General features: G+C 41.2%; 1 protein-coding gene across 13 annotated transcripts in view; it reads right to left on the bottom strand.

Moving 5' to 3' along the window:
• The window catches only part of FOXP1 (forkhead box P1), a 598922-nt gene that overhangs the window by 46436 nt on the left and 528342 nt on the right, over window positions 1-24144 (bottom strand). For all 13 annotated transcript variants that reach the window (XM_057554352.1, XM_057554353.1, XM_057554350.1 and 10 more), the window contains one exon: window positions 7424-7528. In XM_057554352.1, coding sequence (XP_057410335.1) covers window positions 7424-7528 — 105 coding nt within the window. The remainder of the gene's footprint in view (window positions 1-7423; window positions 7529-24144) is intronic.

Below are 24144 nucleotides of genomic sequence, written 5' to 3'. Positions count from 1 at the left end.
AAAATCGCTGTCTCAGACTTTTGTGACACTACTGCTAATAATAAATTTTACCATTTAGACATGGCCGTAATATGGTAGACACTGTCAATAAAAGTGTGGAGCAAAGACGATCCCCCTGTCTTTTCAGCGATGCCTTCTAATTACATGCCGGAAGTGATCACGTGAAACACCTAGGCTAGCTAATGGCTCTTAAAATGTAAGAACACACAGCACTGTCTCTGCAGTGGTACAACGCGCTGTGTACACAGACAGCGATGTGCAGAACTGTGTGAGTAGACAGTCAAAATTTTTTCTAATGCTTTCAAAGCCTACGAGGAAAAATTAAACTTCATTTGCATTTCTGACTAAAATCTGTTTGCTGCAAGAAACAATGCGTTCCGATGTTATTTGCTGCTTTTTGAGCAAAGCGATGGCACTGGGCCTGTTATCTTTGGCAAACTTGTCTCAACTTTTCTATCGAACGTTCTATAGATCGCTAGAGGGCACTGTGGTATTTAGGCCACCCTGACCTCTGAGTACTTGGAAAGGTCTTGAACTCCTGAACAATGTCAGAAAGGTGAAAGGAGAGACGTTTCAAGGGGGGAAAAAAATGTTTTTTTGGTACCACCTGATCTTTCTCTGTCAAACAACTCAAAAAGGCACGGTAAGTGGGAAAGTCAAATCCAGAAACATATTAAGCTCATTGTGGAAAACTCCAAGACTTGTCACCTGGGCTCTGATGGGGGAAAATTTCCTCCCCCAGTTCCGGTGATTGAGATGGGGAGGCTAGAATCACATTTGCATATGCCCACCTTCTAGAAGACCAGTAACCCTCCACGCGCTCTCCTGCACTCCCCAGAGGTAATTTCACTGCAGAACATCCAGGTGTGCAAACCCAGAGCCACGAATGGGTTTGGAACAATTTATGATATCCGGCCTCCTTCGACCTGTATTAGCATATACCTGGTTTCTTTAACGTACACTTTGTTTTTCCAAAACCACAAACATTGGTGCTGGAATTTCATGTGGAAGTGCTTAAGGGGCTGAAAGTTAACACCTTTGTGATCCTTGCAGCCTCGCCGGTGGCTGTGAAAACAAAAGCCTCTTTGTGGAGGCTTTCTTGAAATGTTTTCTTAACATGTTCCAAGTAGTTTTAGGCCGGGAACTAAAGTAAACAAGATGTTACCATGATAAAAACACTTGTGAAAACATTACAGAGCAGCACTTAGGAGTTTCTTGCACATAAAACTCTTCACAGTTTTCAGAAGTGAAATTAAGAGAAAAAAAAAAATTTTTTTTAAGTGAATTAGTGACGAAATGTCCTCTGCTGTCTCCAGCCTTCGACCTTTTTGAAAGGGTCAAAGTTCCACCACTGGGCATTTTCTTGTGACATTACCCTCCCTGTCTTCTATGACAGCACATATAAAATCTGTTTTGGCTTTAAAAAGTAATGTACATCTGACTAACGTGCAAAGGAATTTGGGTTTTGATTGTCTGGCATGGTGCTTCTCTCCATGAGCAATAACCAGAAGATAAAAACAGAAACAAACAGACAAAAAAAAAAAAAAAAAACACCCCAATTTCTTTCAAACGGCTATCAAGCAAGGGCCCAAATTATACTTTTGTTAGATGTTCCGCAAGTGACTGTCGAAAAGAAAAACTAGGGGAAATGGACATATTTTCCCCAAACACACATGAGGAACTGGTATTTGTGAAACTATGGGGTCTGTGTCTGATTTTACATTCTAAGTTAGAAACAGGAAAATGTGGTCATGATTTAGCCTTCAGATGCACTCCCCACCTTGCCAAAGAATGGTATGGGCCCTTTTTGAAAAAGCAAAGGGGAAGAATTATAGATCCCTGTTTTTATTGGTGAGGACCATGTCTTCAACCTGGTTAAAAAAGAAAAAAACCTGATCCAGGTGGGGAGAGGACAGGAGGACACCCTGAGCTTCACCTATCTGGATGGTACTGGGCTTCTTTTATGCTTGGCTGTTATCGGAAGATTCCGAGCAATGCAGGGCTGGCGGGCTGCATTAGAGTTAGCGTGAGTACCTGCTGGCATCAGTTTCCTCCAACAAACACCACTGTCACATGATCACTTAACGGCGCATAGATTAGAAAAAAAATAATCAGCGCTAAAACTGCAACTTGTTTGGAGAAGAAACAGGGAAATAAATGCACACAATAGACTGGGTACCTGCTGGTTGTGATAAAGCGCCCCTCTGTCGGGCTGGGAGGGAAAGACAACAGGATGGTTATTTGTACAGTATTTATCTTTGAAATCAAGGGCCCTGTGGTATCCCTCACCTTGGGAACGAACACTGCAGAATGATCACAGAAGAGTGTCAAATCTCTGGTTTTGACTGACCAACAGTTATGATACTTCTTCCCTCAGGAGGGGGAAAAAAAAAAAAAAAGAGGCCACACTTTGAGACCTGTGAGTCCCCCCTCCCTTCTCTTCACCTCCCTCTCTGTCAACAGTGGCATTTTATTGTCACATGGGATTTTCATCCTGAACAACTGATCTTGGCCTCTCCAAAAGTTACAGCTTCCTAGCCTGAGCAACATTAGACTGGAAAACAGTTACCAAGCCAAGTCACTCTGCTCTTTCATACCGAACCCTGAAAACCAGGTGGAAGAACACAAACCCAGGTAAGTATAAAACCTGCAATAGGTGAATGAAGTAGCAGGGCAAGGCAGGCACGGATATTCTCCCCCAGTATGAATAAAAATGAGGGCTCTGTGAATCCACACTAAAATAACCCAGGAGAGCGATGCCCATGGAATGCAAGAATGTGGCTCAGCTAAAAACGTAATGACACCAAAAACTGTACCCTAGGTCAGAGGTCAGCAAACTGGTCCAAGGGACACGGCCACACCCAGTCCTTACACAGGGTCCTATGGCTGCTTCTGTGCTACGATGGCAGAGCTGAGTGCTTGTCTCAGAGACTGGATGGCCTGCCAAAGCCCATCATATTTATTATCTGATCCTTTATGGAAAAAGTTTGCCACCCTTGCCCTAAGATCACATTCGACTGTGTAGGACTTTTTACCAGAAATTTCTGGTTAAAAATTATATTAAAGAACAGTCTCTTCTGACATATCAAAGCTCTGCATAGTCACCACCTCTTCCCTAGGTACGAGGTCAGCCACGTTTGGATAGTTTCGATTATTTCTCTTTTAAAAATACACTTAAGGCAGGCTTCCCTGGTGGCGCAGTGGTTAAGAATCCACCTGCCAATGCAGGGGACACGGGTTCGATCCCTGACCCGGGAAGATCCCACATGCCACGGAGCAACTAAGCCCATGCGCCACAACTACTGAGCCTGAGCTCTAGAGCACGCAAGCCACAACTACTGAGTCCATGTGCCACAACTACTGAAGCCCGCGCGCCTAGAGCCCGTGCGCCACAACTACTGAGCCCGAGTGCCACAACTACTGAAGCCCGCGCGCCTAGAGCCGGTGCTCCGCAACAAGAGAAGCCACAACAATGAGAAGCCCGTGCCCCGCAACGAGAAGAGCAGCCCCCGCTCGCCACAACTAGAGAAAGCCCCCGGCACAGCAACGAAGACCCAATGCAGCCAAAAAAATAAAAATTAATTAATTAATTTAAAAAAAAATACACTTAAGTAGACAAGAAAAGAAGTACTTATATTTTTCGAGAGTGCCTGCTATGGGCCAGGCACTTGACCCGAGGTACCTTTTTCATTCTCACAACCCCAAGAGGTAGTTATTACTATCGTCCCAAACCACACGTGCTGATACTGAGCTCAGAGAATGCACCCCTATCAAGTAGCTTCACTACCCATTCTGCCTTTCTTCAAAGCTTCCTTTATACCTACTGCCTTAGGCAGAGAGCACACAGTTAATAAAATGAGCTGCTTCTAACCAGGCGGTATTATAAACAGTTAAGAGCAAGTCCTGTGAAGCCACACTGTCTGGGTTTGGATCTTGACTCCACCTCTTATTAGCTGTGTGACCTTGGGAAAACCGCTTAGCCTTGCTGTGCCTTAGTTTCCTTATCCGTAGGTCGAGAGTAATACTACAGTAATACCACTGTAAGGTGGCTGCATTAAACGAGTTATATACATAAAGTACTTGGAATTGTGCCTGCTGCACAGTTCAGGGCTCTACCAGGGAAGTGTAAAACCAGGGGATTTAGAAGAATCAGGGATTTTTAGGTGAGAAAAACAAGAAATCTATGAAGCAACACCTAAATCAAAGGCAGAGCAATACTACATTTTGTTGAGTAAGACTGCCTTGAGAATCTAAGCACCAATGGTATCAGTTTGCTAAAACCATAAGAGAATACCTCTAAAGTAGGATAACGGCCCACTCTTGGGCCCAGGAAAGAGGTGCTTTCAGCGTCTACAAATCCGGCAGTTTGACAAGAAATGTTTGAAACATCACTTCCCGATAATAATGACTCCACTATGATGTCATTCAAAGAGGCCATGTGGCTTTTGTTCGAACCACAAGAAGTATGGCAGCTCTTTCAGTCCAGCTCAATGGAAAGCAAAGTTGGTTTCACTAAAGCCAATGTGATTACCCTTTAGACGGAGCACACATGTGGGAGATGTGAGTTCACAAGAAGACTAACTTACTTTCCACTACTCTAGGCAAGATCTTGAAACCTGAAGACAACTCTGAATTTCCCACAGCTGAAATCATGCTGTAGGAGAAACTCAAAATCCAGAAGTTGTCACAGACCGCCGATCAACGGATAAACTCAGGAAAGCACCAAGAGGACTCTGAGTTCTAGAGGGTTTTTTTCTTATTCAGCATTTACTTTCCCCTTGGCTGGTTTGCAAGACTCATTTTTTACTTCTGTGAACCAAGTCTCTCATCCCCTGCCCCTACGTGGCTCCTGTGGGGTGAACTTCTGCTGCTGCTCCGAAGGTGGGCATGTGACTTAAGCCTGGCTGCTCACCGTGACTGCTTCAAAATGAGAACGCATGACTCAATGTGGGCCAATGACAGTCTGCTGAGGACATTTTCCTGGAACTACTGGAAAAGAGATACACTCTGGGATTGATAAACCTGTGGCAGGTAAATCTGTCTTCTTCAGTTCCACTTGGCAAGAGCCCGAGAATGAAGGCAACAAAGAAGACAACAGAGCTAAGGGACAATGAACCGATACTCCAATAACCTTGTTCAAGCATCAGGGTCCAGGCATGCTTGAAGCCAGCGGTACCACCAGACCTCCTAGTTACAGGAGCCAGTTACCATCCCCCGCTTTTTTTGGCTTAAGCCAATTAAAGTTGGATTTCTATAGCTTGCAAACAGAAGTCTTCTGGCCAAATATATGTCAATAAATAAGTACTACGAAATAAACAAGCAACAGTTGCAAGGTCATAGTGAGCATTCCAATTCCACTGAGCAAAAATGCCATGTCATGTGCAAAACCACAATAAATAATAGACATGAATAAAAGTGAAAACTAAATAGGTGGTTTCCTACACAAGAGCCAGACTCCTAATATCCTTAGAAGAGAAAAGGGCTTTTTTAAAGGAATCAAGTCTAGGTTCTAATTCTGATGATCTTCAGATTCTTTGCTTTAGAAATCGATGTAGTTTGAAAGTGTGCTTTCTCTTTGTGGAGGTATATTTGTGCCCCCCTATACATATACATATACATACACACATACACACACACACACACACCCCCTAACGCCAGCTCGCATAATACATGGAACTAAGAGTTGAGGATTAGAGTGGAAATACTTCGCCTACTAGCAAAAATTTGTGAGTGATCAATTGGAAAAATGCCCTCTTCCCTCATGACTCTAAAATTGATACATGTCACCAAAAATGTTGACAGCAATTTTATAGTTCTGGAGACTTTATAAAATAAATCATATTTACAGATGTTTTCTAGCCATTCTATAGAGGAGTGAAATTAGCACCGAGATATTTATCAAAGGTAGCACTGGTGCAGAAGGTGAAATCAGAATTTAAACGTGGTTTCTGCCAAGATCTTTTTGTCTCATTATCTAAAAACAATTAGGCAAGTGAGCAGGAAGCAACAAAACAAAGATTCTACAATGAGGGATTTATAAGAGAACAAAGCCCAATAGCACTAACTAGAATCATCGTAATTGTAAAGGACTGTTGCTTAATTTAAGATAAAGTATCACTGCTCTTGAGTATTAATATTTAGAAACAATTTAAAATATCTCTTCTTAAAAACTTCTACGTACTTCTGTTTTTAAGGACCACATAATGCTCTTGAAGTAAAATATTACAGCGGGGAAGCTCTGCAATGGATTCACAGACTCCCATTCAGTAATCAAAAAAATGATATGCACCAAAAGCGCTTGCAGGTAGCACGAGATATATCTCTAAAGGTGGCTTTATTAAAATATTTGTACCCAGGTCCGTAAAGAAAGATACAGAGATTGTTCTAATAATAGAAAGACCGCACAAAACCAGAGACCTGCATGTTAAATCAGCCCGCCTCTATTTCCTGGGGCTTGAATGAGACACAAAAGCCAGAGGCAAAGACTCCCCACTGCCCCCAGTCCCGACACCCACTTTGCAAACCGTCACGCACCTACATATACAGGAGTTTTACAAGTGCACATGTTTGCTTGTTGCATGATAGATAAATATATTAAATATAATGTAGTATTATATTCACTCCATACATCAATGATTCACTGATACTATGAATATATTTATGTGATGTCAATAATGCAGGGTGGTTTCATCTCGATATTCTTTAAAGGACAAGGCACCATAGATGAGGGAAATGTTAACACGTCGTGCAGAAGCGTTTCACTTCGGCTGGGAGAGGATGAACGTACAGGGATGCTTTATCAGTGGTACAGATTCAAATGGGATAACCCAAGTTTTAGTCATACTTTAACTGTAGGAATTAAACTTACTCTCTCCTCCCTATAAGGACAAGAATCTGAACACAAGTCAACACCAATGCAGAAAGATAAGAATCAGATTGGTAGCTTTTCCTGGGCATCTGTTTCTTACGTTTATAAAGTCATTTGTGAAGAACCAAAGAAGAGGCCCAATCACCAAGCTATTACTGGCCATTCGTTGACACCAATTTTATAAAGCTAGAGGTAGGGCGTATGTCATTGATTTAATATGTAGGGATGTGAATAAAAGTGAAAACTGAATTACTGCAAGTTTAATATTGGGAGAATTTTTACTTAATCACTATCATTCTGAGAAAATAAGTAAATGCAGGATCTTACTAAGAGGATCAAAAATGCCCTTGGATGCAAATCCTTCCCCCTTTACAAGGCAACCCTCAATAGACTTTGTAACTATTCCTGTGACAGTGCTAGACTTGGTGATTTAGAGTCTACCCTCAAAATGGTGGTGTGAAACTCTCCAACAAGAAGGCGCTTCATGAGGAAGAGTACGAAGAGTGGGAGGGGATGGCTACGTAAAAGAAGAAAGCAATATCAAATCATTCTTACTTTAGAAATGATTGGAAATCTTCACACACTGCTTCACAGCCAGGCCACTTGCATACGCCATGTCCATACAGAGGATGGCTATGGGGATGTTCCTCATGGGACAAACTGAAAGAAAACACACAGAGGACAAGAGAATAAATTGGCTGCGCAGAACCATCCCACCAGACACACAAGGTAAGAGGAGGCAGCCCACGTGGCCGAAGGTGAACCAGTCTGTGCTTTCCTCTTCCCGCGGAGTTTACGAATTACTTTTGCACGGCGCTCTACTTACGGCAAGCATTAAATTTCAAAACGTGAACAGTCCAATATTATAAATGTACCACCACGTATGAAAAGTGCTTGACAGGCTTTTGTTAGAGGCAAATCCCTCTACTCAGACTGCAAAGGATTCGTTGAAAGGCTAGAACTTATCACTTAATCTACCTAATGAAAATGATACAATCTGTACTTGATTTTGAGATTCTCTCACTGTTTTCTACCCAGAATATTACATATTTTTCTCCTCCCTTCTGCCACAAGCAGTATTCCCAAAATTGTCTAATCTGGTCACCGGTTAAGTTTATCAAGCAAAGAAGAGTGCAGTTAAATAATTTAGAATAAAATAATTGAGAAAGACAAATGTATCCCAGTAGATGATTAACTTAAAAAAAAAAAAAAAAAAAGCTAATAGTGGCAGGAAGTTTCTATCCCTAAAATTACTAACACCAAGAGTGAAAGAAAACTTGGCAGGAACATGAAGGGGTTAATCCTCCCGTGGGGTTCCAATCAACAGGTAATGATTGGGCCACACGGATCCAGGTCATGGGATGCTTTGATCCATGCCACGTGGCGCTTAGAAAAGTGTATCTGTTGTACTTGCTGATGAACCATATTCTCAAATATTTTCTCTATTAGATTTCTGCATCCAGACTTCTTTCCGACAAATTATTTTTACAGTCGTTTCCATAACCTTAGACTCTGTCAAATAGAAACATAAAACTGACATTAAGAGTTCCGTTTCGTACTAAAGCACACTGTCTTCAAGCAAAGGGCTATTTTGCAACTTACTCCACTGCCGCTGCCTGACTTTGAACTTCAAGCACACTGATTTACGATTTCACACACACACGCACACATACACACACACACACACACACACACACACACACACACACACGAGGCCTGTAGTTTATATAACCCCCAGGATGTGTAGTCATATATTTTACCGATTCACATTCGTAGGGCAGACATACACAAACGCCACTTGTCCCTGACTTATAATTAATCCACAGTGAATGTGTTATGAACATTTAAACTGAGGGTCATGAATACCAAACACACATATACACCGAACAACACTATCAAAGATCCATAGGTCTCCCTGTGGCTTTTCAATGATTTGCTTGGAAATCTAATAAAATTTGAAAGTAATAAGCTAGTTTCCCTGACAATAGAAAACAAAGCTGGGAAACAACAACAAACAAAAAATGCAGAAAACTAACTTAGGAAAGCACTGAGAGGTACCCCCATGAGAGAAAAGAATAACACAAGTGAACTAAGGTAGTTACAGTGAGATTTCTAAAGCCCAATGATACAATGATATTCTCTGAGCAGTTACGAGGGTAAAATTCCATTGGACCGAAGGAAAGAATGACTACCTATCTTTCTTCTTCATCTTCCGATTTTTTAAAGAATAAAAGAGGTATAATATGAAAATAGAATTTAAAAAAATTACTGGCAACATTTAACATCCAAGAATCCTTCAAAGTACCAAGATTCTCAGAATATCTGAGAGGGAAGGATATCATTTAAAAAGAAAACTGTTCCTACCAATATCTTACAAGGAAAAAGAAAAAATATCCAACCATAATAACTCTTCTCTTTGCCAGTTTTATTAACATTATTTAAAGTATTTTCACAATCCTAAATGCGTTAGTATATATTTGTTATAAAATCCTTGAAAAATCTTGAAAAGATATTAACTACCCTCAAGTATACACACACACACACACACACACACACGCACACATATTTTTGACAAATTAGGCATGAAGATCTGTATCCTTTTAAAATTTAGATAATTTTGAAAATACTCTCTCATGTTATCAACTATTTTGTTATCCTCAAAAGCTTCATTTACTGATGTGTAACAGTCGGTCATATACCATCTTAGCTCGAGCTATCTGCCAAAGTTGATATAACCATTCCTCTATTTTGGACACTGAGATTCCCTTCATGTTTCTAATATTTATGAATCATGTTAGAAATTAAATTTTACCAGGCAAAACATCCCAGTATATAACTGATTTTTACTAGAAGATATATTCAGAGAAATGGAATCACTCAGTTAAATGAGTACTAAGTTTTAAGACTGACCATTAATACCCCATTAAGTTGCTCTTGAGAAATGCTACATGCCCAGTACACTCTCGGCCATTATACCTATTTTGTGTGATTCTTTAGGTTGGAAAATAGGAGCCTCAACTAGTTAGGATATAAAATTAGCATCATCAGTTAAAAACTGCCAATGGTTATTCTACTGTGCTTTGTGGGTTAAGCCAAGAGGGTTCTGAAAGTAATAGTATGAAAGAATGTACCAGGCCTTCACTAGAGGAATTTACAACTAGAAATAAAACTACATAACTCAGCACGTGTGCCACCTCCGCCCTAACCCCCGCCCCCCGTTTCTTGGCTGACTTATTTGTAAAGGCTCCTTGAACTGAATAAAAACTACTCTCCTCTAAGAATTTCTTTTTGGTTCAACTTAATATCCTTATTTCAAAGAAAAGGACAAATGACAACTCACTAAAGCCTCAGAAGGATCACCAGTCACACTTTGAAGGCTAGAGAAATGCCAACTCCTGGCACACGTACGTATTTACGTACTCAGCGGACCTCTTGAAAACGTGCCTCTGCATTAAAAGTGTATTTTTATCATGAAAGCATTATACGTTCCTTAGTTTTAAAAGTTCACCTCCTACTGTCTTGGCTCCTCAACTTTGCCCCACTCTCGTCCCACACCTAACGCAAGCCTACCCTGGCCAACACTGCGGGCACCCCGCACATCACCACGCTGCACTCTCCTTCTCGTGGGCTCTAGTTTACAAACTTGGAAACACAGGCTACATACTGCTGTCACTTGCTTTTCATATATGGATACTTTAAAATATACAATTGACTGAAATAAAGTGCTTGGCTTTGAAAAGAAAAAGAACAGGCTGGCAGTGATGTCCTGGTGGAGTATCTCCGCAAAGATACATCAGATACTCTTAACACTTGTTGCCTCTGGGGCGGGGTACCGGGCATTGTGGTGGGGTGGGGAGCAGAGAAACGGGATTGTCACTGTATCTTTTTTTTGCATCTTTCGAAGTTTTAATTTTGTACATTGTAGGTATTTTTTGCTGTGCAATTGTTAAATATACGTATACACACACACACACACACAAACCCACACAGAGACACACACACACATGAGAAAATCAAGTGCTGTGCAGGACTCGATTTCCAGACTGCCACTCGCCCTGATGCTGGCGTAGCAAATGCTGTATACTTGCTGCCTGTGTGGCTGCATCTCACTTCTGGCCTTTCTGTCATTCTGGATGAAGCATCGTCAGACCCCACCAGCTGTACCCCTGAATGGGAACTTTTCTGTTTCATCAGAAAAGTGCAACAAGCCTTTATACCCTTACTGCCTCTCGGGACTTGCCAAAAGGGACAAGACGGGAAATTTTTAAAAAATGAGTACAGGAATTGTTAAACTTGAATGAATTTAGAATTTCATTTCCAGGATGAAACTTGATGGAAAAACGACCATCTCAACACATCTGACGGTCAGATAAAGCCTGTGAGCCCAATCATTTAAATAAACTGATTATGGGTAGCTCACCCATGTGAGAAGTATAACTTCTGAAAAGCTGCCAAGATCAGTGCTGAATAAATGCTGAATGAAGTGTTGAATAAATGGATGAATAAATAGATGTACTTGATTTTAAAGCGATTTAAACATGCTTGCCCCAAAATTAAACTTCAAAAATTTAGGGTCAATTGTTTAATAAACTATTTTTTACTATGAACTCCCAGGTTGAAAATTTTTAGGGGCAGGAATCACAACTAGTTCATCTCTACCCACTCAGTACCTAACACAGAACATGGGCTCAATAAATGTGAGACAGATTCATACAGACAATAATATTATTCTATTTAATGTCTGTGTGGATATATACTAAATTAATGTTTGCCTTTTAAAAAATGTCTTGAAGGTAAAGACCAGAATGATGCCAATCCACTTGAGAAGAGAGCATTCTGACACCTTCTATTATTTACTTTTAGTCCAAATATTTAAAACACAAATAGTACGCAAGCAAGAAAAGCCACATGATTTAAATTTCTCCTGATGACCCTTGGTATGTAAAAAATAGATATATTTATTAACACAATAACAGTGACGGCATTTCAGGTTAGAAAGAACCAACAACTTGCCATGAAAAGCATAACTACACAAAAATAGGTAATAATTCCTGACACTACCTAATACTAAATACACTCTGTATTATTCAGTATGATGTAATGGTGTCACTGACATTTATTTAAGACTTGTTTTGGTATTTATTCTTCCTATATCAAAGTATACCAGCCAGAGCCTTAATTTCAACACTGACTTTGGCCTTTGAGAAGATTTTACATAATGGTTATGGTTTTTCAGCGGTGACTATTCACTATGACCTTCCCAAGTTCATTACTTAGCCAAAACTTGAACTAGAATCACTGATGAAGCTAAGAACAGCTTCTTACTGCAGCCTGTAGAATTCAGCGGTCCTTACACTCTTAGTTCTGTCAGCTAATTCTCCCTGCGGTAGTAACCAAGAGAATCATCTCTGAAGGAGAGGAAAAGCACAGGCACCTCAGAGAAAAGGGAACTTTCCTACCCCATTGGGAATGTAAACTGGTGCAGCCACTACGGAGAACAGTATGGAGTTTCCTTAAAAAATTAAAAATAGAGCTTCCCTGGTGGCGCAGTGGTTGAGAATCTGCCTGCCAATGCAGGGGACACGGGTTCGAGCCCTGGTCTGGGAAGATCCCACATGCCGCGGAGCAACTGGGCCCGTGAGCCACAACTACTGAGCCTGCGCGTCTGGAGCCTGTGCTCCGCAACGGGAGAGGCCGCGATAGTGAGAGGCCCGCGCACCGCGATGAAGAGTGGCCCCCGCTCGCCGCAACTAGAGAAAGCCCTCGCACAGAAACGAAGACCCAACACTGCCATAAATAAATAAATAAATAAATTAATTAATTAATAAAAAAAGAAAAGTAGGTAAACATATATATTTAAAAAAAAAAAAACTAAAAATAGAGTTGCATATGGTCCAGCAACCCCACTCCTGGGCATATAGCTGAGGGAAACTCTAGTTCAAAAAAATACATGCACCCCAATAGCCAAGACATCGAAGAAACCTAAATGTCCATCGACAGATGAAAAGGATAAACTTCTTTCTTGTGTGGTATACGTACACAAAAAAGAATGAAATATTGTCATCTGCGGCAACATGGATAGACCTAGAGATGATCATACTAAGTGAACTAAGTCTGACAGAGAAAGACAAATATCATACGATATCACTTATATGTGGAATCTAAAAAAAAATGATACCAATGAACTTATTTACAAAACAGAAACAGACTCACAGACATAGAAAACAAACTTATGGTTACCAAAGGGAAAAGGGAGGGGAGAGGACAAATTAGGAGTTTGGGATTGACATACACACTACTGTATATAAAATAAATAATCAACAAGGATCTACTGTACAGCACAGGGAACTATATTCAATATCTTGTAATAAACTACAATGGAAAAGAATCTGAAGAAAAAAGAAAAGCACAGACATCTCGCTGTACCTCAATGCCAAGTTTCTTTTCCCCTAAAGGCACGCCTCCAGCTTTTCCTGTGCCCTGACCTACGTTCTCATGTCTGTCTTCTAAGTCTCGTCCTATTTGTTTTTTCCCTTTTCCAAATTTGCCCTCTGTTTGTTTTCTCAATTTCTGATTCATCTGTAACAAAAGGCTACATCTGTGCCCATGAGGGTTCATAACTTCTTCCCTTGCCCCCCCCCAATCAACCCCAAATTATAAATTGTATTCCATTTCACTAGCATCTTGTTTGATATATTAAGTTATGGGCATTCTCTAATGGCTCAAACTGATGGAATACATTTTTCTCAGCTTCAATGAGGTATAATTCATATCCCATACAACTCATTCATTTGAAGTACATAATTCAGGGAATTCCCTGGCGGTTCAGTGGTTAGCGCGGTCCTCGGCACTTTCACTGTGAGGGCCTGGGTTCAATTCCTGCTCGGGGAACTAAGATACCGCAAGCCACAGGGTGCGGCCATAAATAAATAAATAAAGTACATAACTCAATGGTGTATATAAAGTATATAATGCAATATTCACGGGGTTGTAAAACCACCACCACAATGTAATTTTAGAACATTTTATATCACACCAAAAAGAAACCCTGTACCCATTAGCAGTCACTCCCCTAGTCCCTGCCAACCACTAATCGACCTTCTGTTTCCATACGTTTGTCTATTCTGAACATTTCATATAAATGGAATCGCATAACATGTGGTCTTATGTGTCTGGCTTCTTTCACTTAACATAACATTTTGGAGGTTCATCCACACTGTAGCATGTGTCAGTGCTTCATTTCCTTTTTTATGGCTGAATACTATTCCACTTTATGTATCTAGCACATCTTGTTTATCCATTCATCTGCTGATCAACAGTTGGGAGGTTTCTCCATTTTGGCTATTGTGAATAGTGGTGATACGAAAATGCAGGTACCTGTACCTGTTTGAGTATATGTTTTCAATAATTCGGGGTATATAACTAGGAGTAGAATTGCTGGGTCATGTGGTCATTCCATGGTTAACATATTAGCAGACTATTTCCAAAGCAGCTGCACTACTATTTTTTCAAAATAACTTTTGAAATCACATTGTTATAAAATAAGTTTCAAAGTTTGATTGAGAGCGGCAGCATTGTTTGAGGGTTCCGATTTCTCCACATCCTTGCCAACACTAGTTGTCTGTCTTTATCTTAGCCATCCCAGCGGATATAAACTGGTACCTTTTTGTACTTTTGATTTGTGTTTGTTTAAAGACTAATGATGCTGAGCATCTTCTCATGTGCTTATTGATCATTTGTGTGCCTTCTTTAGAGAAATGTCTATTCACATCCTTTGCCCATTAAAAAACACTGGGTTCTTTTTATTGTGGACTGCAAAAGTTTTTTTCATGTATATATTTTCTGCACGCAAGTCCATTATGAGATATATGATTTGCAAACACTGATTCCCATTTTGTGGACTGTCTTTTCAGTTTCTTGATGGTATGCTTTGAAGCACAAAAGTTTTAAATTTTGATTAAGTCCAAACTTTTTTTTTTCCCCCTTTGCTTCCCTGCGCTTTTGGTGTCACATCTAAGAAACCACTGACTGATCCTAACTAATAAAGACTTCTTCCTATGTTCTCTTGCAAGAGCTTTAGCACTCACATTTAATCAATTTTGAGTTAATTTTTGTATTTTGTGTGAGGTAGGTGTCCAAATTCATTCTTTTGCATGTCGTCCCAGCACCATTTGATGAAAAGATTGTTCTACTCCAAATGAATTATGTTGTGTTGGCACCTTTGTCAAAAGCCAAATGAACATAAATGTAAAGATTGGAGGTTTTTTTTTTTTCTTTTCTGTTTTTTTTTTTTTTTTTTTTTTGCTTCACTTTTGCTGGATTTCTTTTTCCCAAATGTACTACTCCCATTCTCAAAAGAATTTATACTCAAAATATAAAATAACTCTTGAAATCACATTGTTATAAAGTAAGTTTTGAAGTTTGATTGAGGGGGGCGCAGAGATAAATTTTTAATAAAAATAAAACTTGAGGGCTTCCCTGGTGGCGCAGTGGTTGAGAATCTGCCTGCCAATGCAGGGGACGCGGGTTCGAGCCCTGGCCTGGGAAGATCCCACATGCCGCGGAGCGACTCGGCCCGTGAGCCACAATTGCTGAGCCTGCGCGTCTGGAGCCTGTGCTCGGCAACGAGAGGGGCCGCGATAGTGAGAGGCCCGCGCACCGCGATGAAGAGTGGCCCCCGCTTGCCACAACTAGAGAAAGCCCTCGCACAGAAACGAAGACCCAACAAAGCCATACATACATACATACATACATACATACATTAAAAAAAAAGAATGTAAGCAGACAAGAATAGCATTAAAAAAAAAAAAATAAAAAAAATAAAATAAAACTTGAGCAACTAAACATTTTAAGGAATGAGTGCCTAGGGACAATTTTTGTTTTCCAGATCCTGTTGATCATTTGTGTGCTGAAAAGTCTTTTCAGAATGTACTTTGTGCATCTCTCTGCCTAACAAATAAATGGAGTGTAACTTAACCTTTTATTGAAGGTCAGTAATATTTCTCTATGGGGAAGGGGTGGGTGTCAGGTGAATGAAAACCTCATTCCGCATTATAGATGCGCTAAAAACCAGGAACCCTGCAAGTCATTTAACTGCCCTGCCCTCCAATTCCTCATTTGAAAACCAAAGGGGATCACACATGATGACCTGTGCTGCTTCTCCCAGTTGGGAACGCCTCCACCACACTTCTACCAGTTACGCAGATGAAAGAGGGTGTGGCACAAATGACATACCTTGTTATTGACAAGATGAATAAGGAGTAGGTGCTTAGTGAGGATGGGTTAAAGGAATGAATGAGATCCACACCCTTACCTCTGCTGGGGAGCAGGAAGCTCTCTTCTTCTAAGCCCTTCCTCACCCCCTGCAGATACATACACCAAAAAGCACAACTAATCCCCTTTGCCCACTGGCCACCTGCCTCTTTCTCACCATGTTGTCTTTTCATCCATCCAGCCAATGTTAGTGCAATGCTCACCCTGAGGCAGGCAGCCAGGATACTAATGATGAACACCAGTTCTCTGACAAACCACATCTGTGCCTGTCTCTGGCTCACGTCTCTCCTTGTCTGTCTGTCTGCTTTCCAATTCTTTGGTCTCATGTCCATGCGCACACGCTTCTTTGTGCCCACCCCGTAACACTGTCAGCCATGGAATCTTCCCCGCTCAGATCCATCACAGCCTATGATTCTGGTGACAAGGAGATGCTCATTCCTAGCCAAAACATGAAAGTACTCCAGATACCTCAGGTTTCCAGAAAGGTGTTTTCTTCATACACAGTTTCAGGGCTATCTATTAATAAAAAGTACTTTCCACTAAACTGTGATCATAACAAGAGCACACGTCAGCGGAAGCCACTGCTGTTTTAAAGCTTTTTCTTTCTTTTGCTTTAATTCTTTAACGACAACGTACACAAAAGCGATCCTACTTTCCTTCTTTCTCTTTTCTCTTTACTTTTTAGTGCTTATCACATTTCCCTGCCTTCTACTCTGCTACCATAACCTACTCTCAGTAAGATTTTAAGTAACATACCAAATTTCTTAGGTTTGAATATGGGAGCCTGAATTTGATTTCGAGTGATGAAGTGATAACTGAAAATAAAATATCATCAGACTTCAGATGCTCTTACACTAAATTTTCAAGAATGAATTGATATCAAGTATTTGTGATATGTACAGTAAGTCTACCTGAATGAAACCAAACTAGTTGAGCTGGCTTTGGAACTTGATCACAGATGACCATATAAAAAAGAACAACGTAGATTCACAATAGCAGAAGAGATGATTACTTATATATCGAGCACAATTGTCCATCTTAGAGTTTATTATTTGAATATTTTTCATACTAGAATATAACTCCTCAAAACCAGCCAGGAGTCAAATCCCAGTCTCCTGCAGTAAATAAAAGGACAGGTCAAGTTTCTTCATGTGTTATACGGTAGCACCTGGGGGAAAAGGTCCTATACCTGCCTTGGAAAGTGCAAATGATACGTGGGAACAGGGGAAAGGGTGACTCAAGCACTGTATCTCTTTTCCTGGTGCCTTTCTGAAAATGACCTTTCTCCTTTAACTTCCACTGAAAACACTTCAAGAAGCAAATGGGCTGCTTCTTTCATACTGAAGAGTTGGGACATGACTTCGGCGTTGCATTTCTAGCACGCTGCCTTAATCTGTGCTCATTTCAGAAATACTCCCTCCTTAGGTGTTTATTAATCAGGTTTCCAAAAGCAAGTTGGCAATCAGTTCTATAATCTCACCGCAAAGAGATGGGTGGGTGTTTTACTATAGCCCATTAAAGGGCCTACTCTAGAGCAAGGGAAGATGGGGTCCTCTGCAAACTGGGAGGCGCACACACATGCTTCTCTCTTTCCCTCTCCCACACGGTGAGTCCTTGACTCTCCTTCCCCAGAACATTCATCACCTCAACTTTCTGCTGCTTTTCTAGTCATGTTTAATTAGAGGATTTCCCATTCCCTGGTGATATGATATTCATGAGGAAAACTTGCAATTGGAGTGACTGTGAATTAGTCTATTAAGTGCCAGATTTGTGCTTTTAAACAATGATGGAGATTATTGTTATTATCTGCTCTCAATATTGTGCCTCGAGATGTGAGGGCTACCTTAAGTAACTTCACATCTGAAATACAAGCTATTAACTATTTACGTCCTTTTTTTTTTTTTTTTTTCCTGGAAATAACAAATTATCCTGAAAGAAATACAGCGTCACCTTTCTACAATGGACCCCATTAGGGCATGGGCAACTCATGTGGTGAGCTGGGTGACTCTGAGTGACATACAAATACCCTCGCTTTCGTAGTTATGGATTCTCGCTCATGTAGACTGGAAAACAATTTTGACTAATACATCAGATTTGTGACTTCTCAGGGGTAGCTTTTTATAAACCCTGTTTAAGTTAATCAGTTTCAAGAAAAAGTAAAAACTTGTAATATGTATATGCAGGTATGGCAAACGATGAAGATGGCAAGAGAATGACTCAGATTGTTGCGTGGGAATAAAGGATTAAAACTGGATCTATAGGTAAGGACACTCACTCTGCCTTTTTCCATCGCTATCAAAGACTAATGCTTCTCAAATTCTCTTATAGCTGTAAATCACCTGGAGATCTTTTTAACATGCAGATTCTAATGCAGCAGTTCTAGGGTGGGGCCCAAGACTGCGCATGTGTAGCACGCGCCCGGATAACGCTGATGCTGTTGGACCCTGGAGCACTAAGGAGCTTGAGAGTTCCCTGTTCTGGATCTGACCTGAAAGTGAGCGTACTTACAGAAACGCGCGTGAGCTGTCTTCTCTATTAACTGTGGGGTGAAAAGCAAACTGGGGATGGATAAATATGGAAAGCGGAGACACTGGGCAACCTCACCAAGCAATGGGTACAAACTCATAAAAACTCTCACTGGCCCAAAGTTATTTAAGAATTATATGCAAGTCTTTTTTTTTTTTTTTTTTTTAATATAATGAAACAGGTAAGACTAAAGGAAGTTAGCACCGGGAAGAGGCCATCATTTCCTGTTTCTATTTAGCAAACAGTTTTACGTTAGCACGGATCTACTGAGTGACTTGGCCAGTGAATAGTGTTTGCCAGGTACTCCGCCGATCAGGAGTACCCCGGAGTAAACTGTTGAATCTGGGTTTGACAACAACTCAAAGCTTCACAGGTCCCAGACTCTAGGGCTGCCTTGGGTATCCTCTAAGCCTTCATGGCATCCCTGAACCTGGGAGGAGAGGATGTATGTGTGAAGAAGTAGGATCTTGAATTAACTTTTTTAGGAAGGGGAGTGATGCTCTTGGGCTTTTCTAGGAAACCAGGGTGTATCATGAAAGCAGGGTTTCAATCCACTTGGCATAGTACCATATGCAGTCAAGGCCCCTCCTCAGTAAAGAGAGGAAAATCCTACCAAAATATCCCAATAGGTGATATACACGGACTCAATGGTGGCCCACACAATGTCAGGAAGAACAAGAATGCGTATTTCTACAAACCGGCAGATTTACTTTAATTTGTATTAGCCAAAATACATCTAGCATCTCCAACTTCTGGTTTCACAGATATCATGTCTAAGGATGAGGCTTATTTTACTTAAATTAAAAATGAGCCGATTTAAAGAAAATAATATAAATAACAATAGTCATCTAAGCAGATACGGCAAACCTCACGACAGAGGGGCGCACATTCAAATGACTAAACTTTCAGAAAACAAAAGTGCGTGAAGGAGTCCTCAAGGAGAGGCAGTCTGTAACTGGGTTTACTTCCTGAGTCGACAGTGACCCACTGGTAAGTCTCTTTAATTTGAATTTTCAATAGGGAAGGAAGAGCCTCAGAATTATCCTTGACTGATGGGACACAGACCCACAAAACCAACAAGAGCACAGCGCAGTGTGTCGGCTGCTTCGAGGACTAGACCCTATCCTTTAGGACCAGGGAGCAGCCGACGTGTAGACTATGGATGTTAAATCAGCTGCTTTACCAATGGTAAGAACTTAAGGTTGGGCCCCATGATGACAGGTCATGAGTCTGGCAGTTACTCTCTTCACCATCCCCTCCAATCTGGCTCTACCTCCCTTTTCAGATACACCGGGCAAAACACGCAATCTTGATTCTCCGAAGCCTGTGGCACAGCAAGACAAGGGAGCAGAGAAGGAGCGGGGGAGTACCTGCGGGCTGGTCGCTGTGTTCTGCTCCATCACCAGCACAGAGCGGGTGATGACAAAGGCCGAATGCCTGTGTTTGCACGGTGACGAGTGAAGGGATACATAAAGGAAAAGGGCAAGAAGAGGCAGAGGTCCAGCTTTTGTTTCTGACACCCATAAGGGCGATCGCTATGCTGAGGTTGTAAGTGAGAGTTTCCCACTGGCAGCATTAACGGTGGGATCTCGTTAAGAAAACAGAATGCTTTCCAAAGAGGGGCTGTGAGCAACTGTGTCAATACAGACATAGGGACCACTAATCCAAAAGATATTAACACCATTAGGCAGGCATGCGCATTATGTCCATGCAAGTGTTTGCACTGGAGAGTCACGAGGTCTGTGTGGAACCTTGTCCATATGTTAGAGGGAACAACAAGACCCGGAAAACCAAAGAGCATAAATGAAAGTTCCAACACTAATTCTTCTCATTTAATCCCTGCCCCTGACACTCTGTGGAAGTCAGCACAAGCATACTCCAGAAGCAGAAGAATCACGTAACAGAAGTGTGAGGGCCAGATGAGGAAGCAGGAGGTGAAGGGACAAGGGACTTAGAGAAATAAAATGGCTCAAAACCATTAGGCACTTGCATTTATGTTTCCTAAGAACTACTTCCTACTTTATGTCATTCCTTTTATGTCTCAGCAGTACAAGATGCTTCATGAATGGTCACTGGATTAAACTCTTCTCTGCCTTTGATTCAGCATTTTTGTTTGTCTGTTTGTTTTGTTTTGGTTACTGGGGGGCTTTTTCTGGCCATGCCACGCAGCACGTGGGATCTTAGGTCCCTGACCAGGGATCGAACCCGCACCACCTGCAGTGGAAGCGTGAAGTCTTAACCACTGGACCGCCAGGGAAGTCCCTCCGCATGTTTTTATGAAACACCTACTTTGTGCTTAAGCATCGTGTTGGGTTCCTAGATCAGAGTCTATAAACTGGGATTCGTAAGAAGATCCATAGGAGGCTGCTAAGATAATATTACCATTTCTGTATGCATGTGTTAAGATAATATTAGAACTTTTGTATGAATAGATACTTGTGTACCTATGTGTATACATTTCTCACCTTCTTACTCTTTAATTTTTATACTGCAGGTACTATATTAAGCATGTATATAATTGATTAAAAGTATCTTTAGTAGGGGTGCATACTCAAAAATTTTAATATTCATGGGGTGACTAATCAAACACATTTGGAGGTCATTGGTATAGACTGTGACTAAGTTCTCATCCTCTCCAGAAGAGTTCTGCCCAATTCCCCAGGTGAGGGGAAAGAGAGAGAACTGAACAGACGGCTGGAACATAAAATTCTGTAATATTTGATCTGGGCCTTTGAGTATCAATAGAAGCTCAATGCTAAAAGGAATAGGATGCGAGAAGGCAGGTGACTGAAGCACAAAAAGCAATTTCAGACATAAAAAAAAAAATTTAGAAAGACAGACCCAGAGTACTTACAAATGATTTAAAGGCCAACATCAGGAATTTTTAAAAGGAATTTTGTTCCATGAAATAGTTCACATTGGGTCACAGTCTCAAGAATTGTTCTCTTTGAAATGTTGAGTCTTGGCACTGGACCCAGACTGTCCTAGAGACTAGTTAATAGGGCTTCCCTGGTGGCGCAGTGGTTGAGAATCTGCCTGCCAATGCAGGGGACACGGGTTCGAGCCCTGGTCTGGGAAGATCCCACATGCCGCGGAGCAACTGGGCCCGTGAGCCACAACTACTGAGCCTGAGCGTCTGGAGCCTCTGCTCCGCAACAAGAGAGGCCGCGATAGTGAGAGGCCCGCGCACCGCGATGAAGAGTGGCCCCCACTTGCCGCAACTGGAGAAAGCCCTCGCACAGAAACGAAGACCCAACACAGCCAAAAATAAAAATAATAAATAAATAATAAATAAAAAAATTAAAAAAAAAAAAAAAGACTAGTTAATAATAGTTATCAAGATCCCTCCTCTGTCACTTTGAATCGTAGAAGGGGAAGAATGCCATGGCGTCAGAACAGCCGATGGGAGGTCCTACAGCAGTGGTTCTCAGAGTTCGGTCGCTGGGAACTTGTCAGGGATGCAAATTCTTAGGCCTCACCCCAACTTACCGAATCAGAAACAGTAAGACTAGGGTCCAGCAATCTGTAGTTTAGCCAGTCCTCCAGATGATTCTGATGCAAGCTAAAGACTGAGAATCAATGTAACCAGAAATCCAAATTTTCCCTCCTGTTTTGGAGCACATAAGTATCAATATCAACAAAGACTAACCAGGTACTTCTACAGCATCCGTGGCCAACGGGTAGCAACTACTATTAACGAGTTCCTGAGCCTTAATATCTCATAAATTCACTATATTCTGAACATGCGGTCTCTGCAATGAAATGCAGCACCAACCACATGCCAGGCTGGCTGTGCTAGATGACTGGGACACGGCAATCGACAAGGGACATGGAACCTTTCCTTCCTGGAGTCCACTGCATCCAAAAATCTCACCTGATGCAAACGTGGGGGGGGGGGTGGAAATATAGACGCGACGATATTCCACCAGTGCTCACGTTTAACAAACTATACACTCCATCACATTTTGCCTATCTTCATATTACTGCATTATTTACACTGTGTTGGCAAGTGTCTGCCTCTGTGTTTGTCTCTCTAGACTGTGAGCTCCTTAAGGGAAAGACCTACGTTCGAGTCATCTTTTAATTCCCAGGACCTACAGAGTTATTAGTATGTAAATTCTCAATAAAGGCGGCTTGAACGAGTAAATGACTTTAACACTAAACAAGAGTCATTAATATTTAATTAATTAAATCATCAATAATCCTTTAATATTCACGGAGCACTGCCTATGTGCCAGAGACTAAAACGTGTACGAACTCATTTCATCTATGAGGCCAGGCTTGGTAACATACCCATTTCACAGAGGGCGCACTGAGGCACACCAAGATTAAGTACGTGGAGTGGGCCGCCTGCCCTGGAATGCAGGCCGTCCGGTTTGAGTCCACACTCCTAACCACTAAACAACAAAGCCGCTCCCGCACTAATGGAGGTAAGAGCCATGATCTAGCAAAACATGCCTCAAGGTCTTTTGCTTCTGCTGTGCCCTCTGCCTGGAGAGCTCTTCCCTGACTTCTTCATGTCTGTTCAAGGGTCACTTCCTCAGAGAGGCTTTGCCAAACCCACTTATCCAAACAGTGACCTTAGCCCCACTCTTCCTGCTTCACTTTTTTTTTTTTTCTTCAGATCTTAATTCTATCTGTCTTTTTATTACGTGATTATTTGTTTGTTCTATTTCTCTTCCACTGCAACATCAGCTCCATGAGGTCAGACTTTGTCAAGCTCACGGTTCTATCCCTCAAAGCCTAGGACACCTGGGACGGGGTTAGTGAAGTTTTGCAGAATAAGCCGATCTGCCTCAGTACTGTCTGGTGACTTCTGTCCTGCAAAGGCAGGATTTTTTTGTTGAACTCTGGACAACTTCCCCATTTATCCTTGTTAAGTTTCTTTTACTTCTGCCTGTACAATCCTCTAATTTATTCAAACACTACTGGATTATTCCAGCTCTTGGTGTCATTTTTTTTTTTCTAATTAAAGTAAGCTGCCATTTATTTCTCACACTGATCTTTAACACGGAGACATCTTGTTCTTGTCGTAAACATGACTCATACGGAAAAATGTAAGTTGAATATAGGGGCTCATGTGTACCAGAATGTTTCCATCAATATTTCAGATATAAAAAGGAGACACGAAGCCAGAGATGCCTGTCCAATTTGAAGGTCTATAAGTAATTATTTCAGTGGAGTTTTTTAGCCTTTTGGATGTATAACCTGAAATTCCACCAGATGACTAAAACAGCCCCTCCTGAAAGCAAATACCACATCATTTACACAAACACTTAAGGTTTCTCTTTCCTTTTGCCATAATACACCTTCAAACTCAACATTCACAGCCAAGATGTAGAATACACACACAGAACAGATCCTTCAAAGACAGACCTCAGCATATTTTTTTTAAAAAAGGAAAAAAAGAAAGAAAAGAAAGAAAAAGAGAAAGAGAAAGGAAAGGAAAGGAAAGGAAAGGAAGATCAACTTGCCAT

This window comes from Balaenoptera acutorostrata, chromosome 10 (assembly GCF_949987535.1).
Source record: "Balaenoptera acutorostrata chromosome 10, mBalAcu1.1, whole genome shotgun sequence".
NCBI classification, from domain to species: Eukaryota; Metazoa; Chordata; class Mammalia; order Artiodactyla; family Balaenopteridae; genus Balaenoptera; species Balaenoptera acutorostrata.
This window is presented reverse-complemented; position numbering and strand designations above follow the sequence as displayed.